This window comes from Eschscholzia californica, unplaced genomic scaffold, assembly GCF_041429995.1.
Source record: "Eschscholzia californica isolate CP2 unplaced genomic scaffold, dmEscCali1.0.p SCAF_3, whole genome shotgun sequence".
Classification (NCBI taxonomy): Eukaryota; Viridiplantae; Streptophyta; class Magnoliopsida; order Ranunculales; family Papaveraceae; genus Eschscholzia; species Eschscholzia californica.
This window is the reverse complement of record NW_028238420.1, coordinates 57,820,379-57,841,368: the sequence shown is the minus strand read 5'-3', so window position 1 is coordinate 57,841,368 and position 20,990 is coordinate 57,820,379. Positions and strand designations below refer to the sequence as shown.

Genomic DNA, 20,990 nt, shown 5'->3' with positions numbered 1-20,990 from the left:
ACGGTGGTGGTGCTAAGAGGAAGAAGAGGGACAATAAAAAAATTGGTGAATGTCGTCAAGATGACTGACCGGTCGTTGCTGGCGATCCTTTCCAACGACCAATTCGGGTGAGTAAACGCATAAAAATCATGAGAAGCATAACTAAAAATCAATCATTAAGATGGGAAAGAATTTATCAACAATTAAGCTTGACTAACGAAATTATAATCCTAAAAACAAAAATATTGAAAACATGAAGCCCACATTAATCAGATGGCCACAAATTTAGGACCAAAAATATTGAAAACATGAAGCCCACATTAATCACTATCTTTGGGAACGACCAAAAGCACGCCCTTTGTATCACTTGTAAAATAATGGATATTAAAAGGTATGAGCTTCGTCTCCACTTTCTTGTAGTTGATTTATTCTACTACTTGGTCTAAAAACTAATTTTTTTAGTCCAGATTTGAAGTTCATGGTTAAATTTAAAACTTTTCCAAACAAAAAGAGACTAACATAATAATGTTAAAATAATTATATAATTAAGTTTATTGGGAATTCTTGTTAGCTAATTGTTAATAGGGAAGTTTTTACAGGGGCTTCTCGTTTTTGTTAATAGGGACTCTCTTTGTAAAACCGGTACTAGCCTACCGAATTCACAAGAGATTATTCGGTAAGAGTCCACCGAAATTCACTCCAGTAATCTATTTTCGTGAATTCAGTGTACTGGTACCGAAATGTGAATTTTTATAGGAGCTTCTCGAATGATCTCGTACCGAATAGATTACTGGAGTGAATTTCGGTGGACTCGTAAAGAATGATCTCTTGTGAATCCGGTGGACTCGTACCGAATGATCTCTTGTGAATTCGGTGAGCTCGCACAGATTTCACAAAGAGGGTCCCTTTTAACAAAAACAGGATTACTGGATTCACAAAAATAGATTATTGAATTCAGTGCACTGGTATTGAAATGTGAATTCGGTGGACTCTTAAAGAATTCACAAGAGAGACTCTTTTAACAAGAATGGGAGGCTCCTATAAAATTTCTCTGGTTAATACGGAGTATACAAAATAAAAACGGATTGAAATCTATTTCCTAATACGTACTATATTAGTTGGGCGAAACCATCTTTATATATTGTAACTATTGGATAGGGTTAAATACGTACTCACCACTCAGATAGGTAAGTAAGCCTTCCCCATATAATCTCATCCCCACAGACAAGCTACAAGAACATTTCACTTTCAACCAGACCTAGCTTAAATATAAAGAGAGAACAACCTCCATCAAACATCAGAACTTTTGGTAACTTCTCCTCACCTGAATCCCCACCACCAGATCTCCAATCTCCATGGCCACCTTCCATGCCAAATGGGTTAAGGTTTGCTTCCCTTCTCTCTCTCTGTCTCTCTCTACAATAAAAACAGTTTTACCAATAGGGATTATATTTCATGAATCTTTGATTAGATGAATTTGTTCTTTTTTTCTGGGTTTAACTTTATGAAACCCTAAGTTTTTTTTAGTAGATTTTATCATTTTATTGAAAAATTATTGAGGAAAACTTTCATCTTCTGTTATTAAGAGAATCAATTTCTTGAGAAAAAGTTTTCCTTCGATTTCATTTTCCCCTTTTGTTTTCTTCAGCTTGAGCAGAAAGGGACTACACCAGGTGCAAGAAGCTCACACGCAGTAGCAGTGGTTGGACAAAAAGCGTACGTCTTCGGTGGTGAATTCAAGCCACGTCTCCCAGTCGACAACAAGGTACACGTGTTCGACATCCAGACTCTTACATGGTCCATCGCTGATGCAACTGGTGATCTCCCTCCTCCACGTGTCGGTGTCACAATGGCTGCCGTAGGTACCACCATCTACGTATTTGGTGGTAGGGACACTGAACATAAAGAACTCAATGAGTTCTACTCCTTTGACACGTGTACTAACAAATGGACCCTAATCTCCTCCGGTGATGTGGGTCCCCCAAATCGGAGTTACCACTCCATGACTACTGACGACCACCGTGTATATATCTTCGGTGGTTGTGGAGTCGCCGGCCGGTTAAACGATCTTTGGGCTTACGACGTTAGAGATGAAAAGTGGGTCCGTTTTCCGTCACCGGGGGAGAGATGTCCGGGTAGAGGTGGACCAGGATTTGCGGTTTCGGGTGGAAAAATCTGGGTCGTATATGGGTTTGCGGGTAAAGAAGTGGATGATGTTCACTGTTTCGACCCGGTCCATGAAAAGTGGGCCGAAGTAGAGACAAAGGGTGAGAAACCAACTCCAAGAAGCGTGTTTTCAACTGTGGGGATTGGAGGATATATATACGTGTACGGTGGAGAAATTGACCCAAGCGATTTGGGTCATCTAGGTGCAGGGAAATTTGCCGGTGATGGGTATGTGTTGGATACTGAGACCGGAGTGTGGAAAAAGTGGGAAGATGTGTCAGATTCCTGTGATCATCCAGGACCAAGAGGGTGGTGTGCGTTTTCAAATGGACGGTTGGATGAGAAAGATGGGTTGTTGGTGTACGGTGGGAATTCACCGAGTAACGATAGACTTGATGATATTTACTTTTTGACTCCAGTTTCTGTATGAGAAGATCAGGAGGAAGTGATCATAATCATGTGTGAATTGGAATAAGAGTGGTTCATAGTCAATCTAGTTATCCAGTCGTTAATCTTGCTTTAGATTTAGGGGTGTGTGATGAAATGTGTTATGTGTGGTATGTATGTGTGATTTGTGGATGATTTAATAAAACATAATTTCTAGGTAGATTTTTTTTGTTGAGAAAATTTCTACATAGATTGTCATAACCGATTTAATGGCAAACTTTTTTTTTCCATCTTTTTAGCATGTCCCACGGATAGATCATAGATGTGGGAATATGTCCATGAGCCCGAATCCGTTCACGGGCACCCGAGTCCAATTGAGGACAATAGACGCCCGCGTCTGTCTAGAGCACAACCTGCCCAGCCGTTAAGTTTTGGTGGGCAGGTATGGGTTAAAACCTCTACCTGCACACTCACCCACGTACGCACTCACTTAACATTACTCAAACAACCAACGAAATTACATCAACTTTTTGGCTTAGTAAAGCCCAACCATCTATGTTGCTAGGCCTAGTTAAGATGGTAAACAATATGTTTAAAGACGATTACACGAACTCAATGCATTGCAATGGGCCAAGAGAATTCCTAGTGGGTTGTAAAGTATTGTTTGGCTTTGAGGGAGTGGATAAGTTTATATTATCACAATCCAATAGAATTCTTCGTTAGATTTCAATGTGGGATTATATTCCTAAAAAGAACAACACAAATAACTTTTAGTTTTAGTCGCACAATGCCTCTTTAGGATTAGAAAAGTGTTTGGAGACTTCATAAAGGGAGAGGAAGAAGTGAGCTTTTTCAAGTTATGGGCTTACCCGACCGCCCATACCCATACCTAAATTACCTGAGCTTCTTAATGGGCTTGGGGGGGGGGGGGGGGGGGCAATGGATCAGGCGAATTTCAAAATTACTCGCCCGATTAACCCGCTTGCCCTAATAGCCATTTAAGTTTGGAGTCCGACCCGATGCTTCAAGTACCCGTGGACGTCCATACCCGCCTGTTTCCCACCCTTACTCATGAATATAATAACACAACAACCAGTTCCATAGGAAGCCATTGGATCAATTCTCACCCAAATTGGAAATCTAGTTTGAGCACAATATACTTTTCTACAGTGAAATAGTTATATATTTTGCAGTTGATTAGTGTGAGGAGGTGCTACCCTCTTTATATGATAACCCAGACAGAGATCGAGTAGAAGAGAGGGGGAGAAAAATTATTAATTCTCTTGATATTTCATGTAGAGGTGGGTACAGGTATTTATAGGTAAATTACATAAGTTAAAAGTATAGTTATCTAAGATATACATAATCTGTAACAATAATTATCTAACTAGATCTATGTTGATTGGGTATGTGGATACTCGAAGTGGACCGATGGTCCATGGATTGGTAGATCCTAATAATTAGTAAATACTACTACTTTTTTGAAGTCAAGAGCAACTCCACACTCTCAACAAAAAAACACAAAGAAGAGCAACTCCATGTAGACCATATGCAACGTGTGTATACTCAGTTGGTGCCGTGGACAATAGATAACCTATTCGCTGTATGATTATTTCAATAGAAAATGTTACAATTCTTTAGAATTTCTTACTTAGAGGATGACATGCTGACTCATCTAGGTAAAAGAACGGTCTAGATCGTACTCGAATTTTGAAAAAACTTTTTCTTTTAGTGAAAGTGAGTTTTTTTTTCAATACTCCAAAATATGAAGCTTCAATTTTGAGAGCTCCATCTAAAACACAAGATCTACCTGCTTCCATTCAACCACTTCAATGTGTAGGTAACTGTACAGGCTGGTACATATAGGGGTGGGAATTTTGCCCATGAGCCCGAACCCGCCCACGGGCACCCGAGCCTAACGAGGACCATGGACGCTTGCGCCCGTCTCGGGCACAACCCGCCCAGCCCGCCAATTTTTGGTGGGTGGGCATGGGTTAAAACCTCTACTCACGCACCCGCCCATGCCCGCACCCGCCCATGCCTCACCCAATGATAACCAACCAAATTACATCAACTTTATGGGTTGATGAAGCCCCAGCTGTCTATGTTGATAGGCTTAGTTGAGATGGTAAACAATATGTTTAAGGGCAATCACACGAACCCAATACATTGCTTTGCAATGGCCCAAGAGAATTTCTATTAGAATACTGAAGTAGTCTTTGGCTTTGAGGGAACAAAGAGTGGGGTAAGTTTATACTATATCTCATGAGAATTCTTCATTAGTTTTCAATGTGAGATTAAATTCCTAAAAGGAACAACACAAATAACGTCTAGTTTTAATCCCACATTGTCTCTTTAGAATCAGGAAAGGTGTTTGCAGATTCTATAAAAAAAGAGGAAAAAGTGATTTTTTTCAAGTCATGAGATTATCCGCCCGCCCATACCCGAATTACCCGAACTTCTTAATGGGCTTGGGCGGGTAATAGGCAAGGCGAATTTCAAAATTGCCCGCCCAATTAACCCGCTTACCCTAATAGCCATTGAAATTTTGTGCCCGACCCGCCCAACTCGATGCCTCAAGTGCCCATGGACGCCCGTACCCGCCCAATTCCCACCCCTAGGTACATATACCATTTTTTTTTTGTTGAAAGGGTACATGAGCAGTCAGATATGGGCCAACACGTGTGACAATGATCTTATAGACGGAACTAATGGGTTATTGTGGTTGTGGCGGTTAGGAACGATGCAGATTACTACTGACCGTGTTGCTGTTCCTAATGAGTCGTGGTTGACGTGTCTGGAGACTTAAAATTTCAGACCCATCACGACCTGATTGACCTGTAGTGAGTCAGCACGACACGAGCCATTTCCGGTCTATATTTGGACCCGGACGGCCCGTTGGGCACCACCAACCTTCTTTGCCTATAACACTTTCTTATCACAATACCTTAAAAAGAAAATATGAAATATATTAACAAACCATATGATCACATAGTTATAGAATTACAAAGGAGTAAAACTTTCATTTAAAATGTATACAAATATTAAAAGAACACACAAGCAAAGCTTTAAAAAAATTTAAGATCTAGAAGAAAAAAGTGAGAGTTCAACAAAAAAAAAAAAAAAAAAAAAAAAAAAAAAGTGAGGGTCAATGAAGAAGTAAGGTTACTTCACAACACTATATGGCACTCACCAAACAAACAAAAGGAAAAAAGATTCCACTCCAAAAAAAGAAAACCCTAACCCTAATTTTTTTTTGTTTTTCAAACATAAAATCCTTAGTGGACTAAAAACCTTTTGAAGGACTAAAACTTCAAGCTGCAATTTCTAACCTTGAACATTTAATTAACCCCATAGATATATCAATCTCAATCAAATTTTCTTCTTCATTCATCTCATTAATATCTCTTAATAGCTCTAGTAAATCTTCTTCCCCAAATATTGGTTCTTGAAATAAATCTTGGAACTTGAACTTTGGTTTCAGTTGTTGTTGTTGTTGTTGTTCTTTAGAACCAATATAATGGTTCCCAAATTTAAAATCAGGTTCTTCTGTGGCACCAATATAATGACCTCCTGGTAATTCAATCTCAATTAGACTATCATCATCAGAAATTGAATCATCTGAGAACATCTGAAACTGACCCAAATCATTCCTAAATGACCAATCTCTATCAGAATCTTCACTACTAAATGAAGTATCCCCACTTTCTGTTTCTGATGATAAATCTGATAATTTGGGTAACATATAGTCATTGATTTGATCAAATTTAATCACATTTTGGGGTTTGAAAATCTCATTTTCTAGCTCTGGGTTGTGGAAATTTTCATCAACTTGTTCTTCTTCTTCTTCTTCTTCTTCTTCTTGTTCTCTTTCAAAACCAGTTGATTTTTTCTTTGTGAATTTGTAGAGTAAAGTAGTAGATAGAAGCATAATAGTTAATGAAAACAAAACTGGTGAGGGTAAACTTGAAAAAATTGAACAGAGTAAAGAAGAGAGAGAAGAACATATTTGATTCTCAGAGTTTTCTCTCATGCTCTGTTCAGAAGAATTGAAACAAAAATCAAAACCTTTCATACCCAAATTCACCTAGAAAGAGAAAGAGAGAGATGGGTAGGTGAGAAGATTTAAATCACTGATATTAGAGAAAAAGAGGAAGAGACAAAAGCAAAAGATACTTGATGGGCACTTTTTAGGGTTTGTATAATAGAACTGTAGTTGCAGGTAAAATCAATGGGCAATTGAAGTATACCTGAAGCACAGAAAAAAGAACAGTTAGAGAGCAAAAGTGAGAAGAGAGAGAAAGTGAGAAGAGAGAGAAAGTGAGAAAGAGAGAGAGAGAGAGAAGAAAAGGACTGAGAGATTAGGATAAAAAACAGAGCCTTTTATATAAGTAATATAGGAAGAAGTATACCTGAATATGAATCAAGTAGAGGAAAAAGGAGCTGTTTTTAATCAGATTTAGCAATCTGAAATTAGAAATTTGTTTCTCTCTCTTAATTCACATTTCACACTTCACATTTCCCTTGGCTCCTAAAAAACTGGAATTATCTTTTTTCATCCAAATACATCAATAGGAGGGAGGTCTTCTTCCACTGAAACTGGTTCTTCTTGGAAGAACCAAAAATTATGGTTTTCTCTGTATTGGTTTTCAGAAACTAAACTTGGAAAATGGAAAAGCCATGTGCTAACATCTGAGCTTGACACTGGGCAATTTCCTTCCTAATTTCCCCATTAAACAAACCTAATTTCATTTTTACCTCATTAAAGTTAGACAATAATAATCTCTCTTCAAGTTCAAGAAAAGAAATCAATCCTTTAGCTTTCCATCATATATGGGTTCTGGATAAGACCTAATTTTAATCTAGAATTGGTTCTTATTTCTTTTCTTAATTCTCACTTTTCTGCAAAATCAAAGGAAACCCATTTTACAGAAACTTGTTCCCTATTGAGGGTTCTTCTCTGAAACAATAAAGACTGAACTTTTCTTCAGAAACCATTGAACCCCATTTAAATTTGTTGAAGAAAATTTGACAATTACCTGCAATTTTTGTTTATCAGAACTCCTTCTGCAATTTATCTCAGAAATTGATGGAAACCCATAACCCATCAATTCAGAGATGTTTAAATGTCAGAATTAAATCCCTATTTATTAACATCTCAGTAAGCAAATATACTGCACTTGTGAAGCTGGTGGGATGAAATGCTGATGAAAAATGCTAAACCACCTAAAAATGGGGCAACCACATGCCCAAAGTCGTCGACGGGCCCGGCTCCCATTGGACAGGCCGTGTTGAGAAAGAAATGGACCATCGAATAGGAGTCAGTCACGTTGGATTTCGGCCTGTAATCGAGCCATTTTCAAGCCGTTTAGCATCGTTGCTGAATGTTAATTTAGTGAACATTTTTTTATGAAATAGTGATGTCACCTAGGTCGGGCCGCTCGAGCCAAGCAGCGATGCTTGACTACAAGGATGGATCCAAGGGGGTGCGAGGGTGTGAGTCGCGTGGATCCTCCCAAATTCTTTTTTAAAAAGAGCCAAGCAGTGATGCTTGACTACAGGGATGGATCCAAGGGGGTGCGAGGGTGTGAGTCCCCTGGATCCTCCCAAATTCTTTTTTAGAAAATTGAAGTGCTTTTGCTACGACTGACATTTAAATGAACAAAAATCCTTAGTAAATGATCTTTAGCTATGACGTCTAGACTGGAACCAATAGTTACGTCGCAAATTGCTTTAGCTACAAACTTTCGGTTATGGAGTAGTTCACGTAACTTAAGAAGAAACTCTTTGGTTATGGCTTTGGTCGTAGCAAAAGACCATATATCAATACAATTTAGTGATATTTAGTGAAATTGGCAGTGACTCGATTAAGTGAACATTTTGAAACATGAACTACCCTCTTAGAAGTCAATTGCGTTTGCAATCCTTGATGTATTAATATAATTATTGAATATAAATATTTTGTTAATTTCTGTGTTTGCAAAAGAAATAATTTTGATTATACAATTCTCACTCATAAGTTGAAATCCTGAACCTGTCCCTGCTTGACCACCTGAAGTGTGTCTGACTTAAGCCATGAGCCAAGCCAGCCACAAGGATTGGCCTTGTGTCACGGTCTTTTTGTCCCGTTAGGTCGACCCGACATATTATGCTCCAAGACACGGGTCGATAGTGCGGAATATCATATCCTAACGTGCCGTGCGGCGTCATGTACTCCCTCCTAGTACATAACCAGCCTTCCCGAACATATTCGGAGCATCTCGACTATCAAGTCACCTTGGTTCCCAACCAATAATGCGGTATGACACCAATGTGTCCCAACCTACGAGCATAGCTCGAGCCGTCCCGTATAACGCTTCCTTGAATCATAGACTCTCGCCCACTATAAAGGATACCAACATATGTGCGGAGCACACCAAGCCGCATATGCAGATCTTGCCATCTAGTCTCAAGCATCCGGCACCTTACATTTTGGCTACCATCCGGACATTGGGCATAGGAGCATCCATCTCTAATAAGCTACCTCATGCCCAACATAGCACATCAAGGTTTGACCCCTTGAATAGCTCAATCCTCCTTATGGAATATGCTAGCACGACGCACGCCTCGCAATGACATGAGAACATGTAACACGTCTTCCAAAGGAACCCGCAGTAAACTATCTCCAGGTACTGTCCCGAGCCATTTTCTATGACAAGGGAACCCGTGCAATATGCTTCTCTCGCATACGCTAGGCCGGCCTCATGGGTTGCGCCACGAGGATGCTCACTTTCGTGCATACCATGCTAAGATGGGCGAGCTCCCATCCACGAGGTCTTGACATATGCTGGATGCATATGAGGAAGGGAGACCACCCCCTCCTAAGGTGCAAACTTTTTGTTTTGCCTATTTCCACAAGGAAACATCAATCCTTTTAACCAGGCATACTCTCGTCCAAATGACCCTTTGTATCATTGACAAAGTCTTGAATGCCACGGATGTCTCCGTGCATGGCCTAAGGAAGCTTGCTGGCACTCTTGCCCTACTTCGACCTCGTATTCGGCCCTCCGGCCTATATGCTCGTACGAGCTCTCCTAGCACTCGTCACGTCATATGCATGCTCAAGAATATGCACGTGACATACTCCCCCACTTGTAATGTCGACGTCCTCGTCGACTAAGTTTGGAGTACTTCAATCTTCTGCCTCAACTCCGATGCTACCACTGCACCTTCATGTCTTCGGCATACCGCACCTCCGTGCAAACTACACAGTCTTCATGTCGACGTCCTCTCCTAGCACTCGTCACGTCATATGCATGCTTAAGAATATGCACGTGACACTTGAACGGGCTAGGGTAGAGGGCGCTTGCCATGCCCTGTTTAAGGATTAGCCCCTCCGTTCGTGTAAGGCCAATTAGTGGGTTGGGGTCCATCCATATAAACAACTTTTAAATGATGATTTAGTTTAAATAATCTTTACATGGACCAAAGTTTGTTCCTCTTAATGATAGCCTTATTGATAACTTCATCTTTTTGGCCAAAATGGGATTCTTTGTATACCAATTACTATTAATGAAAGAATAATTTAATAGTCCAACATCATTCACTAATTATACATGTTCATTTCGGAAACAAAAATGATACATGTTCATATAACACTTATTAAATTTATGCTTTAGCTTTATATTTTAGTTGGAGAATTTAAAATAAGGATTTGACTTCCCCGTACTTGGCACGTACATTCTTCATTTTCATTTTTTCTTTATTTTTGTTTGATACTTTTAGTACTGCTAACGTTTGTTAAATGACATATATATGTTATACTAATTACGAAGCGTTAAATTAAAATTGCCCACACATTGACCTAATGTGTTATTGACATTGATTATCTTTTTTTCGTAAAAAAAAAAATGACATTGATTCTTGAAAAGATCATATAAAATACTTAAAGGAAAAAAACAATTTTAAAAACTAAAATAAGTAAAGTAGGATTAGTAAAGAATCACTTTTCAAATTTTAACTTAATTATTTAATAATGTGTACATAGTGATACACATTATGAATAACCTGACCATTATAGCTAGCTACAAAGTTTAGAAATTTTATTCAAGATTTCCTTATTTTATTTTGTTTAGGTATTGATACAGAATTTTTCCCTTTAATAATTAAGAGAAAAGGTAGGTCACCACTAATTATTTCGTATACACTATTCACTCACGTTATCGTTATGTGATTAAAAGTTCTAAAAAAGATGTACAAATTTTAACGCTCGAAATAAAATCTAAATTTTCACCTGACAAAAGAACCGAAAAAACTAACATTTCAGGATCACAAGGAGGGAGGAAGGACTAGTTTTTTTTTCTTTAATACAATAGTCTCACACATGGCCCGACTTGTAACTTTTTTTTTTCAGTCTGATATGTTACATATGTATCTTTTTTTACATGTAAAAAGTTGAGTCAAATAGGCCACTAAAGTACATACGATTGAAATATTTCAACAATGATAAAAAGATGTATTAACTACAAAGTTAGATTAACTTTAGATTAGTTTTAGTTAATTACTATTTTTGGTGCTTCAAGAAGCACATGAATAAGATAATTTTTAGTAATACCCAGGCAAAGTTGGAAATTGTAGCTTTGGGGCCTAGTTTGGAATGTTTTCAATTGCTTCTATGTAAATTTGATTCATCTAAAGATGGGGGGACCATATCTTTGTCTTGGGAGTGTTTTCTAATTCATAGTTTAAATTGATCAAGAAAATTATAGGTCTTTTACTTTTAATGTTGTGTTTATGAAGTAAAAGTTTGCAACCTTATTATTCTATAAATTTAAAGGTGTTTAAATTCATATTGGAAATTAATTGACACCCAAATTAAAAAGAAAACAGATGATTTATATCGAACAAAATATCTTTTATAAGTTTTTTTTTCTTTGGACCTTTTTCTGGTGCATGATCCTTTTACATAATTCTTTTTTTACAAATATCACTAATATATATGATTTAATCGAGATGATTTAAACTTAATATTATTAATTTTAGAAAAAATCTCGATACATTAAGAAAATATGAAATAGGTCGGTGGGTGGGAACGATATATTCAATGTAATTAATGATAAAATCATACTAATTCCGCGTCCCTATAGTAGTGACACACGTTCAAATTGCATAATTTTGGATTAAATTATATGTTCTTACCTACTCGATATTAACCTTATATCAACATCAAAGGTCACAAAATATTTTACTCTTATAAAATAAACATTATAGTTACACAAGCTCTCTACAATTTTCTTTCCTCCTTTTTTCTTGGGTCCTCAAGATATTTCAAATCGACATATTGATATAAATGTCACCAGTATAATACCATGTTTCAGATGTATTACACCATTAGATACAAATCACATCATGAAGAACAATATCGAATTAGGTATTAGGTTAAGCAAATCTTACCTTGTGAGCTAGTTTTCCGAATGCAATAAGCCACAAGACCCCTTGGGTTAAGACAGTCAAAACCACACTCGCATGTACTGTTATGGCGACTATCCTCACAGAAAATGGAAACTTTTTAGGCATCCCGTTATTGCTAAGGTTTCTCCCTCTCTACGACCAAATTTATTTTTGGGTGGTTCGACTTGAAATGGGCGCCCTTATCAATAATTGGCCAACCTAACTAATTATTTTGTTGTTTAACTAAACATTAAGATCATAAATAGTTCAGAGTGTTTTATGAAAATGACTTTTTAGTTTTTTTTTATGGTGATGATGTTTACGAAGATATGTAATTCCTTGGGTTCAATTTTGTGCAATAAAAACTAACTCTAGAGACCGAGGTAACTACTTTCTTTATGTCTATAAATTACATAGAATAATAATGGTTAAAACCACACAAAGTATCAATCCACGGCCTTCGGGTCTTTGCAGGGATGTACAACTACTTGAGCTACAATCCCATGCACAAGAAACCCTTGACTTATGATAGTTGTCTAGTTGAATGTTTCTAATCAAATGGTTGATAAGCTTTGGTGTAATTAACTAATTATGTAACTAAAAAAAATGGTTGAACTATAATCCCATGCAAAAAAATATAACTTGTCTTTTTTTAACTAAAATTTATTAAATTGGATCTTCAGTCCAATTTCTTGTTAATTTAACCGATCTATTTGATGCTTGACTAACTCCACCTAACAGTCTCAGTCGTACCTTATGAGTTGTTCCCTTGAAATTAAGCATTATTCTGCTACTCTGCTCAACGCTTCTGAAAGTCTAGATAACCTAAAAATGTTGAGTGAGTATAGTCTGAATGATTGTAGAACATGTCATGTCTATCACTCGGGTCACTTTGGAACAAAATTTTCGAGCCATGTAACACTGCTGTTAGCTTTTACATAAAACAAAAATAGGTATAGCTAAGAACCCGAATCAAATCCATTTATTTATAGCATAAGATCTTCGAAAGTACAAAACATTGAGATCGATACACTATACATACTATCTATAGATATGTATGGAGACATACAATGAAAATTGGTTATACTAGTTTTTTTTTTTTTAACTTAGGTATTACATAACAGAGCAAGCATTAGGATTTTCATCACTAAATATTTGTGGAGGAGGAGAATAGTAGTCTATGTAGTACTTCCTAGACCAATATTGACTCTTCTTTATCATATCACTAATTTTTTCATCTTCATTTTCCTCTTTTTTCTCTTCTTCCTTCTTCTCTTCTTCTTTTTTCTCTTCTTCCTTCTTCTCTTCTTCCTTTTTCTCTTCTTCTTTCTTCTCTTCCTCGACGGGGACTATCGATGCTTGCTTCTTTGTTTTCTTGTACACGGTTTCCACTAACTTTGCGGGGTCAATCACGCCTTTTACAATTACCTTGCCATTTGTTTGATCCGTCTCTACCGATTCGACACCTAATATTTTTTAAAAAATTATGTTTGTAAAAAATTAAATATCAATAATCAATTTATGTGTGTGTGAGTGGCATATGTCTATGTCGGTATTTGATATAGAATTTTGTACCTTCAATTTTACGGATTCGTTTATGCAAAACTTGAGCACAGGCTTCACAATGCATTCGTACATTCAGTATTGTTGTAATTACTGGAGGAGGCTGCAAATTAAAGAGATATAATCGATGAGAAAATCATAATAACCACAGTTTATATTCGTTTAGCCACAGTCATGTTGAAGAAATTGTTACCATTTATGTAAAACAGAGAAAAGTGTGGTACTTTTTTTTTTTGATGAACAATGGTACTTTTGTTAATATGAAAATATGTTTTTTTTTTTGATGAACAATGGCACTTTTGTTAATATGAAAATATGATGGTTGAAACTTGAAACCGTCCCAAACTACTAAAACAGTAAATAATGTTTGAAATTGTTGCATATGTGACATAACATGCAAATATAAATTGTTCTAATACGACGATTAAACATATGACCGTTGAAATCATTGCATAAATTATGTTTTCATTGATTAGTTAACCCCTGTGATAATTGGGGATAGTCCCACATGGAAGAGGGTGATTTAGCAACCAAGGTCTACTCCACTCATTACTAATTGGTTTGGAGTTGGATTACCACAAACTTAACATGATATTAGAGGTAGGTCTACACGTGATAGGTTTAAAAGTCACATGTGCTCCACGTCACCAGAACAAAACATGTGTTATGTTCAAAAAACGCGACGGCGGTAGGCTTAAAAATTACTTATTACCAATTAGTTTTAAGTTAGATGACCAGAAACTCAACCGCCCTCCTAGTAGAGAGAGATCATTCTTTTGTGGAGTATTAAACAATCCAGGGGTCAAAATGTTTAATTCAAACTAGTTTATGATTGATATTTTTTCAACCTCAATTTTGACTAAGATTTAGAGTATGTACAGTTGTACACATAGATACCTCATCTTTCTTTTCTTCAGGCTTATTGTCTTTATTATCTTCCTCTTTCTTTTCCTCCTCTGGGGGTTTGGGCAAAGGCGAAACTATCTCAACTTTTCTTCCACTTTTCTTTTGGACTCTCTCACAAACCTTTATAGGGTCTGCAGTTTTTCCTTTGATCACCACTGTATGTGATTTACAGTCTGCTTTTACATCCTCCACACCTACACAATTATCACAATTAAGAACCATTATTTTAGAATTGTTAAATTAATTAGTTGGAGATAGTTTTATAATATATGTAATTTGATGATTATGAACACTTAAACAATCCAAGAGGATTGAAGAAGTAGTGTATGAATTCGGATTCTGTATTGTATATTACATACGTACATTGCAGTGATTAGTCACACGCTAATACAATCCCGTTTGTAGATATCAAATCTTATTTTATATTATTAACAAAAGTTCGGAACGTAATATCATTATAGAAAACCTTGTTAGTATTAAACATGTACCGTAGCTTATTTGAAAGATTAGGATGAATATATAATAGTAAATTCAATTAATTAATAGAGCGATATCAACTTTTAGTTCGACCCTCTATTGAGATTTATAATACGCATAAGACTATAAAATGAAGAGAAATGAACAATGAGACGATTAAATGCGCCCAATATATGGAGAGATGGTTGAATGACTTCGAGTCGAAAGTCATAGTTGGAGTTGATATAGCATCCTTATAGAAATAAATATATAATTAGGTAAGACTATGTTAATTGCTTAATGATTAGTTATATGGTCATGCATTTATATGCACCTTGGAAACCTCTAAGGGATTTTGCAATTTTCTTAGCACAAGCCTCACAATGCATATCAACCTTGAGCACAATCTCTTGAGGTTCTTCCTCTTTCTTCTCTTCTTCCTTCTTCTCCCCTTCTTCCTTCTTGGGTTCTTCTTCCTTTTTCTCCTCTTCCTTCTTCTCCTTTATCACCACACAAAACAAATCTAAAGTTAGTCTCAAAAATGAAATAGGATATAACATTTAAAAAAAATGTAAAGATTGATAATGAGAAAGAAATATGTACACTTACTTCACCCATTTCTAAGAAGGTTATAAATTACAATGCAATTCAAAGTTCAAACAACTATGGTTCTCTGGCCTAAAACAAGATTTATATGGAGCTCTCTCTCTTTCTCTTAGCACTCTTTGTCTCTCTCTAACTCTAGCTCTTACTCTGACTCTCACTTGTGTGTGTGAGGAAGAAACTTTAAGTAAGCACACAAGGAGAGAAGAGCAAATGTGGAAATTACTATTTGAGACAGAAAAGTAGTCACATGACTTAAGGAGCAGCACAACCAGGTGTTAGAATTAATTTCCACCCACAAGTGGTATATAATGACTTGCATGTCCTACTCACCTCCCAACTCTAGAGGCTATTAGACAAAACAAGAAGGGCAAAATTGTCATTTTTGTCCTATTTACGATTGGTCGGTATACTGGTTTGAAATCTATTTAACATCAAATTTGAACGTTATAAAACAGTACTAATCATGACGATGTTAGAGTTTTATAAAAGTCGTTTTAGATTATAGGCGAGGAATATAAGATAAAAAAAGAATCATTTACTTTTCATCAAAGGAGGTGGCTAGCTACATTATTTGTTCCATGGACCCCAAAATTTGATTCTAAGAATTAAGAGGGATAACTAAAGAAAGGGAATTAGGAGAAAGCCCACAGAACAAAATGAATGAAGGAGTGAATTGGTGGCCTAATCTTCAAGAAAAGATGGAAAGATAGAGAGGTACAGATCTTGTGATAACCCACTAGTTGAGTGACAAGTGGATTGATAAACATTATCTACCAAAAAACGCACTTCAATGATATATGAAAGAAAAGGAAGCATGAAGGCAAGAATTGAGAGAAGAAAGAAAGAAAGGTGATTGATAGATTTCTGTCTTTACGTAAGCAAATTGTCATTGAGAGAATCTTTATCTTCTCACTTCCCTCCAAAGAGAGAAATTCAAATTATCTATTGTCTTGATTACAATTTACAAGTACTACAATAGCATCTTCAATGGAAGACCTAAATCGAAAAAGAAAATTGTAGACAGGGCACAAGAAAAACCAGACAGACTTTACGTAGAAATCTTATATGCGTCGTAGTTCGTACTTTCGAAGATTCAGATCTATCTAGCATCGAATCACGGCAAGTCACATAAAATTTCTGTCCAAAGTCTGTTTAGTTTTTTCTTGTTATTCAGCATTATTCAATTACAAACGATAGATACTACCTATGATTTTTTGAGTATTTTTTTTAAAAAAATATTCTTAATGGAAAACTCAATTTCGATCTTAAGAAGATGTAACATCATTTACTTTTGAGATGTCTCAAGAAGAAATTTAATATTTTTGGGATTGTTTTTTTAAGATCCCAGTTGTCCACTCAATATTAAAAACAAAGGCATCTATCTAGAAAATAGCACTTCAGTAATTCTTAACTTTGTAGAGTGTTGTTGGAGATGTCATTTGAATTGAATATCTCAATTGTATCATCTAAGAAAGATAATCTTAATTAAGACTTGACGCATAGGACAATTTAAATTTGTGAGAATAGTCCCACATGGGAGAATGGATAACTAGCAACCAAGAATATAAAGAATAGGTCCTCTCCACTCATTGCCAATTGGTTTTGAGTTGGATGGCCACAAACTTAACATGGTATCAGAGCTAGGCCCACATGTGATAGGCTTAAAAGCCACACGTGTTCCACGTCACCCGTAAAGGAAAAAAACACACGTGTTAGGCTCAAAGAACGCCACACGTGAGGGGGCGTGTGAGAATAGTCCCACATAGGAGAATGGGTAACTAGCAACCAAGAATATAAAGAATAGGTCCTCTCCACTCATTGCCAATTGGTTTTGAGTTGGATGACCACAAACTTAACAAAATTATTTTTGAATTTTGCATTGCAGATGCTCTAAGCATTATCTACAATCTAGGAGAAATTGGGGTTAACCCCAAGTGGACAAAAGGAAAAAAAAAATCTCAATCATTTGAACACAATTATTGATCCGATGTGGAAAACAATCATACGTAAACCAACTTTATGTCAAGAGGTCGTCTTGATATGAGTTGCAATGTTTTACTTGTTACGTGATCTTTTATTGATTGAATTTTTGTTTACTTTTCCGTGTTCTTGTATTGCTTGCAATATCTTATTTGACGTTTTGTAAATAGTTGTGCTCGTTGTACAATAATTTGCCATTTTCTTATAGAAGAAAATCAAAAGCTAAACTTAAAAAGAAATTGATAAAAACAGGAACGGGAAATTTAATAAATATCCAAGCAAAAAACTAGTGCAGGAAACTAAAGGAATATTGTGTCCAATGCCAAAGAATTAGTTGGAGTTCTTTTCCCCCTTTTTTTTCAGAGTCAAACGATATACATTTTGGCAGGACTAGTTCCTTCCATTGTTTGCCCAACCCACTTACAAGTTTTGCGTGCAAAATGTTTTTTTTTTTTTCTCATTTTAGTCTTAGTTTACATATAATTAGACAAAATGTTGTAAAGTAGCAAGATAGTGGCAAGTCAATTGGTAAATTTTATGAATTTGGTGTGAGTGGTCCAGGTTTCAAATTTCATCGTTAATTTCAGTTTTTTTTGTAAGAGATCAAGAAGCTCTTTCATCAAAAAAAAAAAAAAAACGGTTGATATAGTATCTATTGCAAATAAGACATTAAGAATCCTCAAATCTTGTCTTTTCATTTCTCTCTGAAGTACACAGCTCTCTCTGCATATCTCTCTGTTGATTTAGCTCTTTAAATATTTATTTTGGATTTCCGAATAAAGACGAAAATAGTAATGGTTCGAGCGGATGCCATATTTCCTTTGTCTATCCTTGGGTACTCCAAAGGAACATTTCTTTCGCATAGGTAATCCAATTAGGTATGCATCACTTTCAAATACCCAAATTTCGTGGTTTGAGTTTTTTTGACAAGGTTAAGATTCGAACTCTGATGCCTGAGACCAAAAATATATCTAAAGTTCATTCTAAATTTTAATGGCTTTTCAAACAGGTTTAAGGTCATACGATCACGTAAATTATGGTTTTATGATAAGATGATTGATGTAATGTATTATTCAACACAAAACACCCCTTAATCAAACTGAATCGACCAACCAATTTCTAGTCTTTCCTCCCTCTAAGAAGAAAAGTCTAGGTAAAGAATGAGAATATGAGGGCAGTTTTGTGAAAGCTGAGAGATATTGTGGTCAGAGCGAGTGGGGGGGGTGTATTGTGAATGGCAGAATTGAAAACGAGAATAAAGAGAAAAGAAGATGTGGGCACGTGAAAATGGCAGGCTTCTGGCTTCCAGCCTCTAATCTTCTTCATTTCAAAAAGTTAGAGAATCCTTCTTCCCCACCAAAATTGAAATACAAGAAGAAAATGAATCAACATGTCTGAGAATGATATTCTTCAAAGTTGGACCTGGACATAGACGTCATTTTCCGTTTTTATACTCGAAGAATTTACAACCAAATGTATAGTTTCCAGAAAATAGAATATGAGTTGGGGACCGTGAGGTGCCATGCTCCATTCTTCCGTGCCTCTAAAAATCAACGTTACGCATTTGTCTTTTAGTCCAAAAACTTACTTGATTGAAAACTCTCCCTCTCTCTCCCTCTCTCTCTCTCTCTCTCTCTCTCTCTCTTGTTCTCTTATTGTTTCTCTCTCATTCTCTTACTTTCTCTCAATTTTTCATTGTCCATCTCTCTTTATCGCTCTCACTATCTCTCTCTAGATCTTTTACTGTTACTGTCTCTCTCGCCCTCTCTCACATAGACACAGTTCTGGCGAAGGGAAGTGTTCCCTTAGCCGGAACCAGACCTCGAAGAGGGTTTTTGGCGAAAGCCTCCTCGAGGATTTTGTGGCCACGAGACTTTTCGTGGCTATGAGCATTTCGTTGACACGAAATTTGAGATCTCTACAGAGACTGCAAGAGAGAGAGAGAGAGAGAGAGAGAGAGAGAGAGAAAATCAAATGTACATAAAGTTATGTCTACATCGAAAGAGATGAGAAAAATCTATAACAAAATAGAGAGGGAGACCTAGGGAGAGAACGACAAAGAGATATAAAGTGAGAGCGAAAGAGAGATAATGTGAAATAGATGAGATAGAGGAAGAGAGAGAATCAAATGTGCATAGAGATATGTCTACATTGAAAGAGATGAGAAAGATCTACAACAAAATAGAGAAAGAGACCTAGGGAGAGAACGACAAAGATATACAAAGTGAGACCGAAAGAGATATAATGTGAGATAGAGGAGAGAGAGAGAAGATGAAGTTAAGGGGGCAAAGTTCAATAAAATAATTTTTTGGGTTCAAAAAAGATATGCCCCTAAGTCTATCTTGATTGACTAAGTCTTTATACCTCGAAGACCCCTCTATTTTATTTTATTTTTAGTTTCACAAACCCCTTCTTTTTAAATTTGGCTGACAAATCACAGACAACCACCACCAATTGTGTATCCTGTGCGGGCTCTATCTCTTTATCTCTCTCTAGACAAACTGAAAAAATTAGGTTACATCTACCATATTTACCATTTCAACAGATGTGTGTAAATAAGAAAGTAACGATTTTTGGTATTGACCTTAGAATCCGATATGATGGTCTTCTTTAGCCCTTTCTTCGAGTTTTTTAAACAAACTAATCAGAGTGGGATTGCTAGATTTACAAAATCAACCCATGTTGCGTGATAGTGGAAACGTTAGATTTTTCCACTTTCTCAAACTTCTAAATCCTACCAAATACTTGAATCTCAATTTTTCAGAAAAATCTAAGGTTATACCAAACGCTTAAATTTGTATTTCAACACATCAAATATTTCTACAGGTACCAATTGGATTATACGAAACGCTTAAATTTGTATTTCAACACATCGAATATTTCTACAGGTATCAATCGAATTTTTATAAATTTTAGAAGAAAGTGTTTTTTTTTTAAGAAATCAACTACGACCCACGTTGTATAACTACTTTTCAAACCGCTCCCCCCTCTCTCTCTCTCCCCCATAAGGCCATAACCCTCAACAGAGATGTAAAGTAGTTTTTGCTTCTCCGGCGAAGGCTCTTCAACAACTTACAGCTCTCTCTACAGATGCACCGGAACCAGTCATAGCCCAAAATTCATCCCACGAAGTTTCAATCCGTAAACTATACACGTTGTGGTTTTGGTTCTCTTCATAACATATTATAGTAGAAGACTAAAGTTGTTGCAATTAATGGAAGAAACCACCGACAATGCTAGAAAAAAACTCATAGTTGGCAAGGAACAACCACAATACAAATTGAGTTTGTACTTTTCCATTCAGGGAGGTGGGGACTCGATTTACACGCTGACCGTTGATGGTTGGCAGCGACGATGACGGCGAGAAGAGAAGAAGGTGGAGGAAGCAGCGGTTAGAAAACCACCCATAGACGGCGCGTGGTGGCTGCACCAGAAAAGCATCCCACTAGTTGGATCAGGCAGCTCTAGAGGCACCCCTTGTTTGTCTGTATTTGTTGTTTCTTTGTTTTTCAACTTCA

At 36.5% G+C, this 20,990-nt stretch overlaps 3 protein-coding genes across 3 annotated transcripts; 1 reads left to right on the top strand and 2 right to left on the bottom strand.

Annotated features, from left to right (window-relative positions):
- The first annotated feature begins 1,085 nt into the window (after nucleotides 1–1,085).
- LOC147552388 (Galactose oxidase/kelch repeat superfamily protein) lies at nucleotides 1,086–2,748 on the top strand. The gene is made up of 2 exons (XM_086671009.1): nucleotides 1,086–1,364; nucleotides 1,628–2,748. The coding sequence occupies exons 1-2, from the start codon at nucleotides 1,335–1,337 to the stop codon at nucleotides 2,573–2,575; spliced, it is 978 nt and encodes a 325-aa protein (XP_086527135.1). The 5' UTR covers nucleotides 1,086–1,334; the 3' UTR covers nucleotides 2,576–2,748.
- Nucleotides 2,749–5,674: 2,926 nt separating this feature from the next.
- Nucleotides 5,675–6,738, bottom strand: LOC147552387 (uncharacterized). Its single transcript, XM_086671868.1, has one exon. It carries the CDS (start codon nucleotides 6,605–6,607, stop codon nucleotides 5,846–5,848), a length of 762 nt encoding a protein of 253 aa, XP_086527994.1. The 5' UTR covers nucleotides 6,608–6,738; the 3' UTR covers nucleotides 5,675–5,845.
- A 6,179-nt stretch (nucleotides 6,739–12,917) lies between these two features.
- LOC147552386 (heavy metal-associated isoprenylated plant protein 7-like) lies at nucleotides 12,918–15,945 on the bottom strand. Its single transcript, XM_086666188.1, has 5 exons — nucleotides 15,496–15,945; nucleotides 15,221–15,386; nucleotides 14,422–14,624; nucleotides 13,537–13,627; nucleotides 12,918–13,427 (listed from the first exon to the last, which is right to left on the bottom strand). The coding sequence occupies exons 1-5, from the start codon at nucleotides 15,502–15,504 to the stop codon at nucleotides 13,075–13,077; spliced, it is 822 nt and encodes a 273-aa protein (XP_086522314.1). The 5' UTR covers nucleotides 15,505–15,945; the 3' UTR covers nucleotides 12,918–13,074.
- Nucleotides 15,946–20,990: the final 5,045 nt, after the last annotated feature.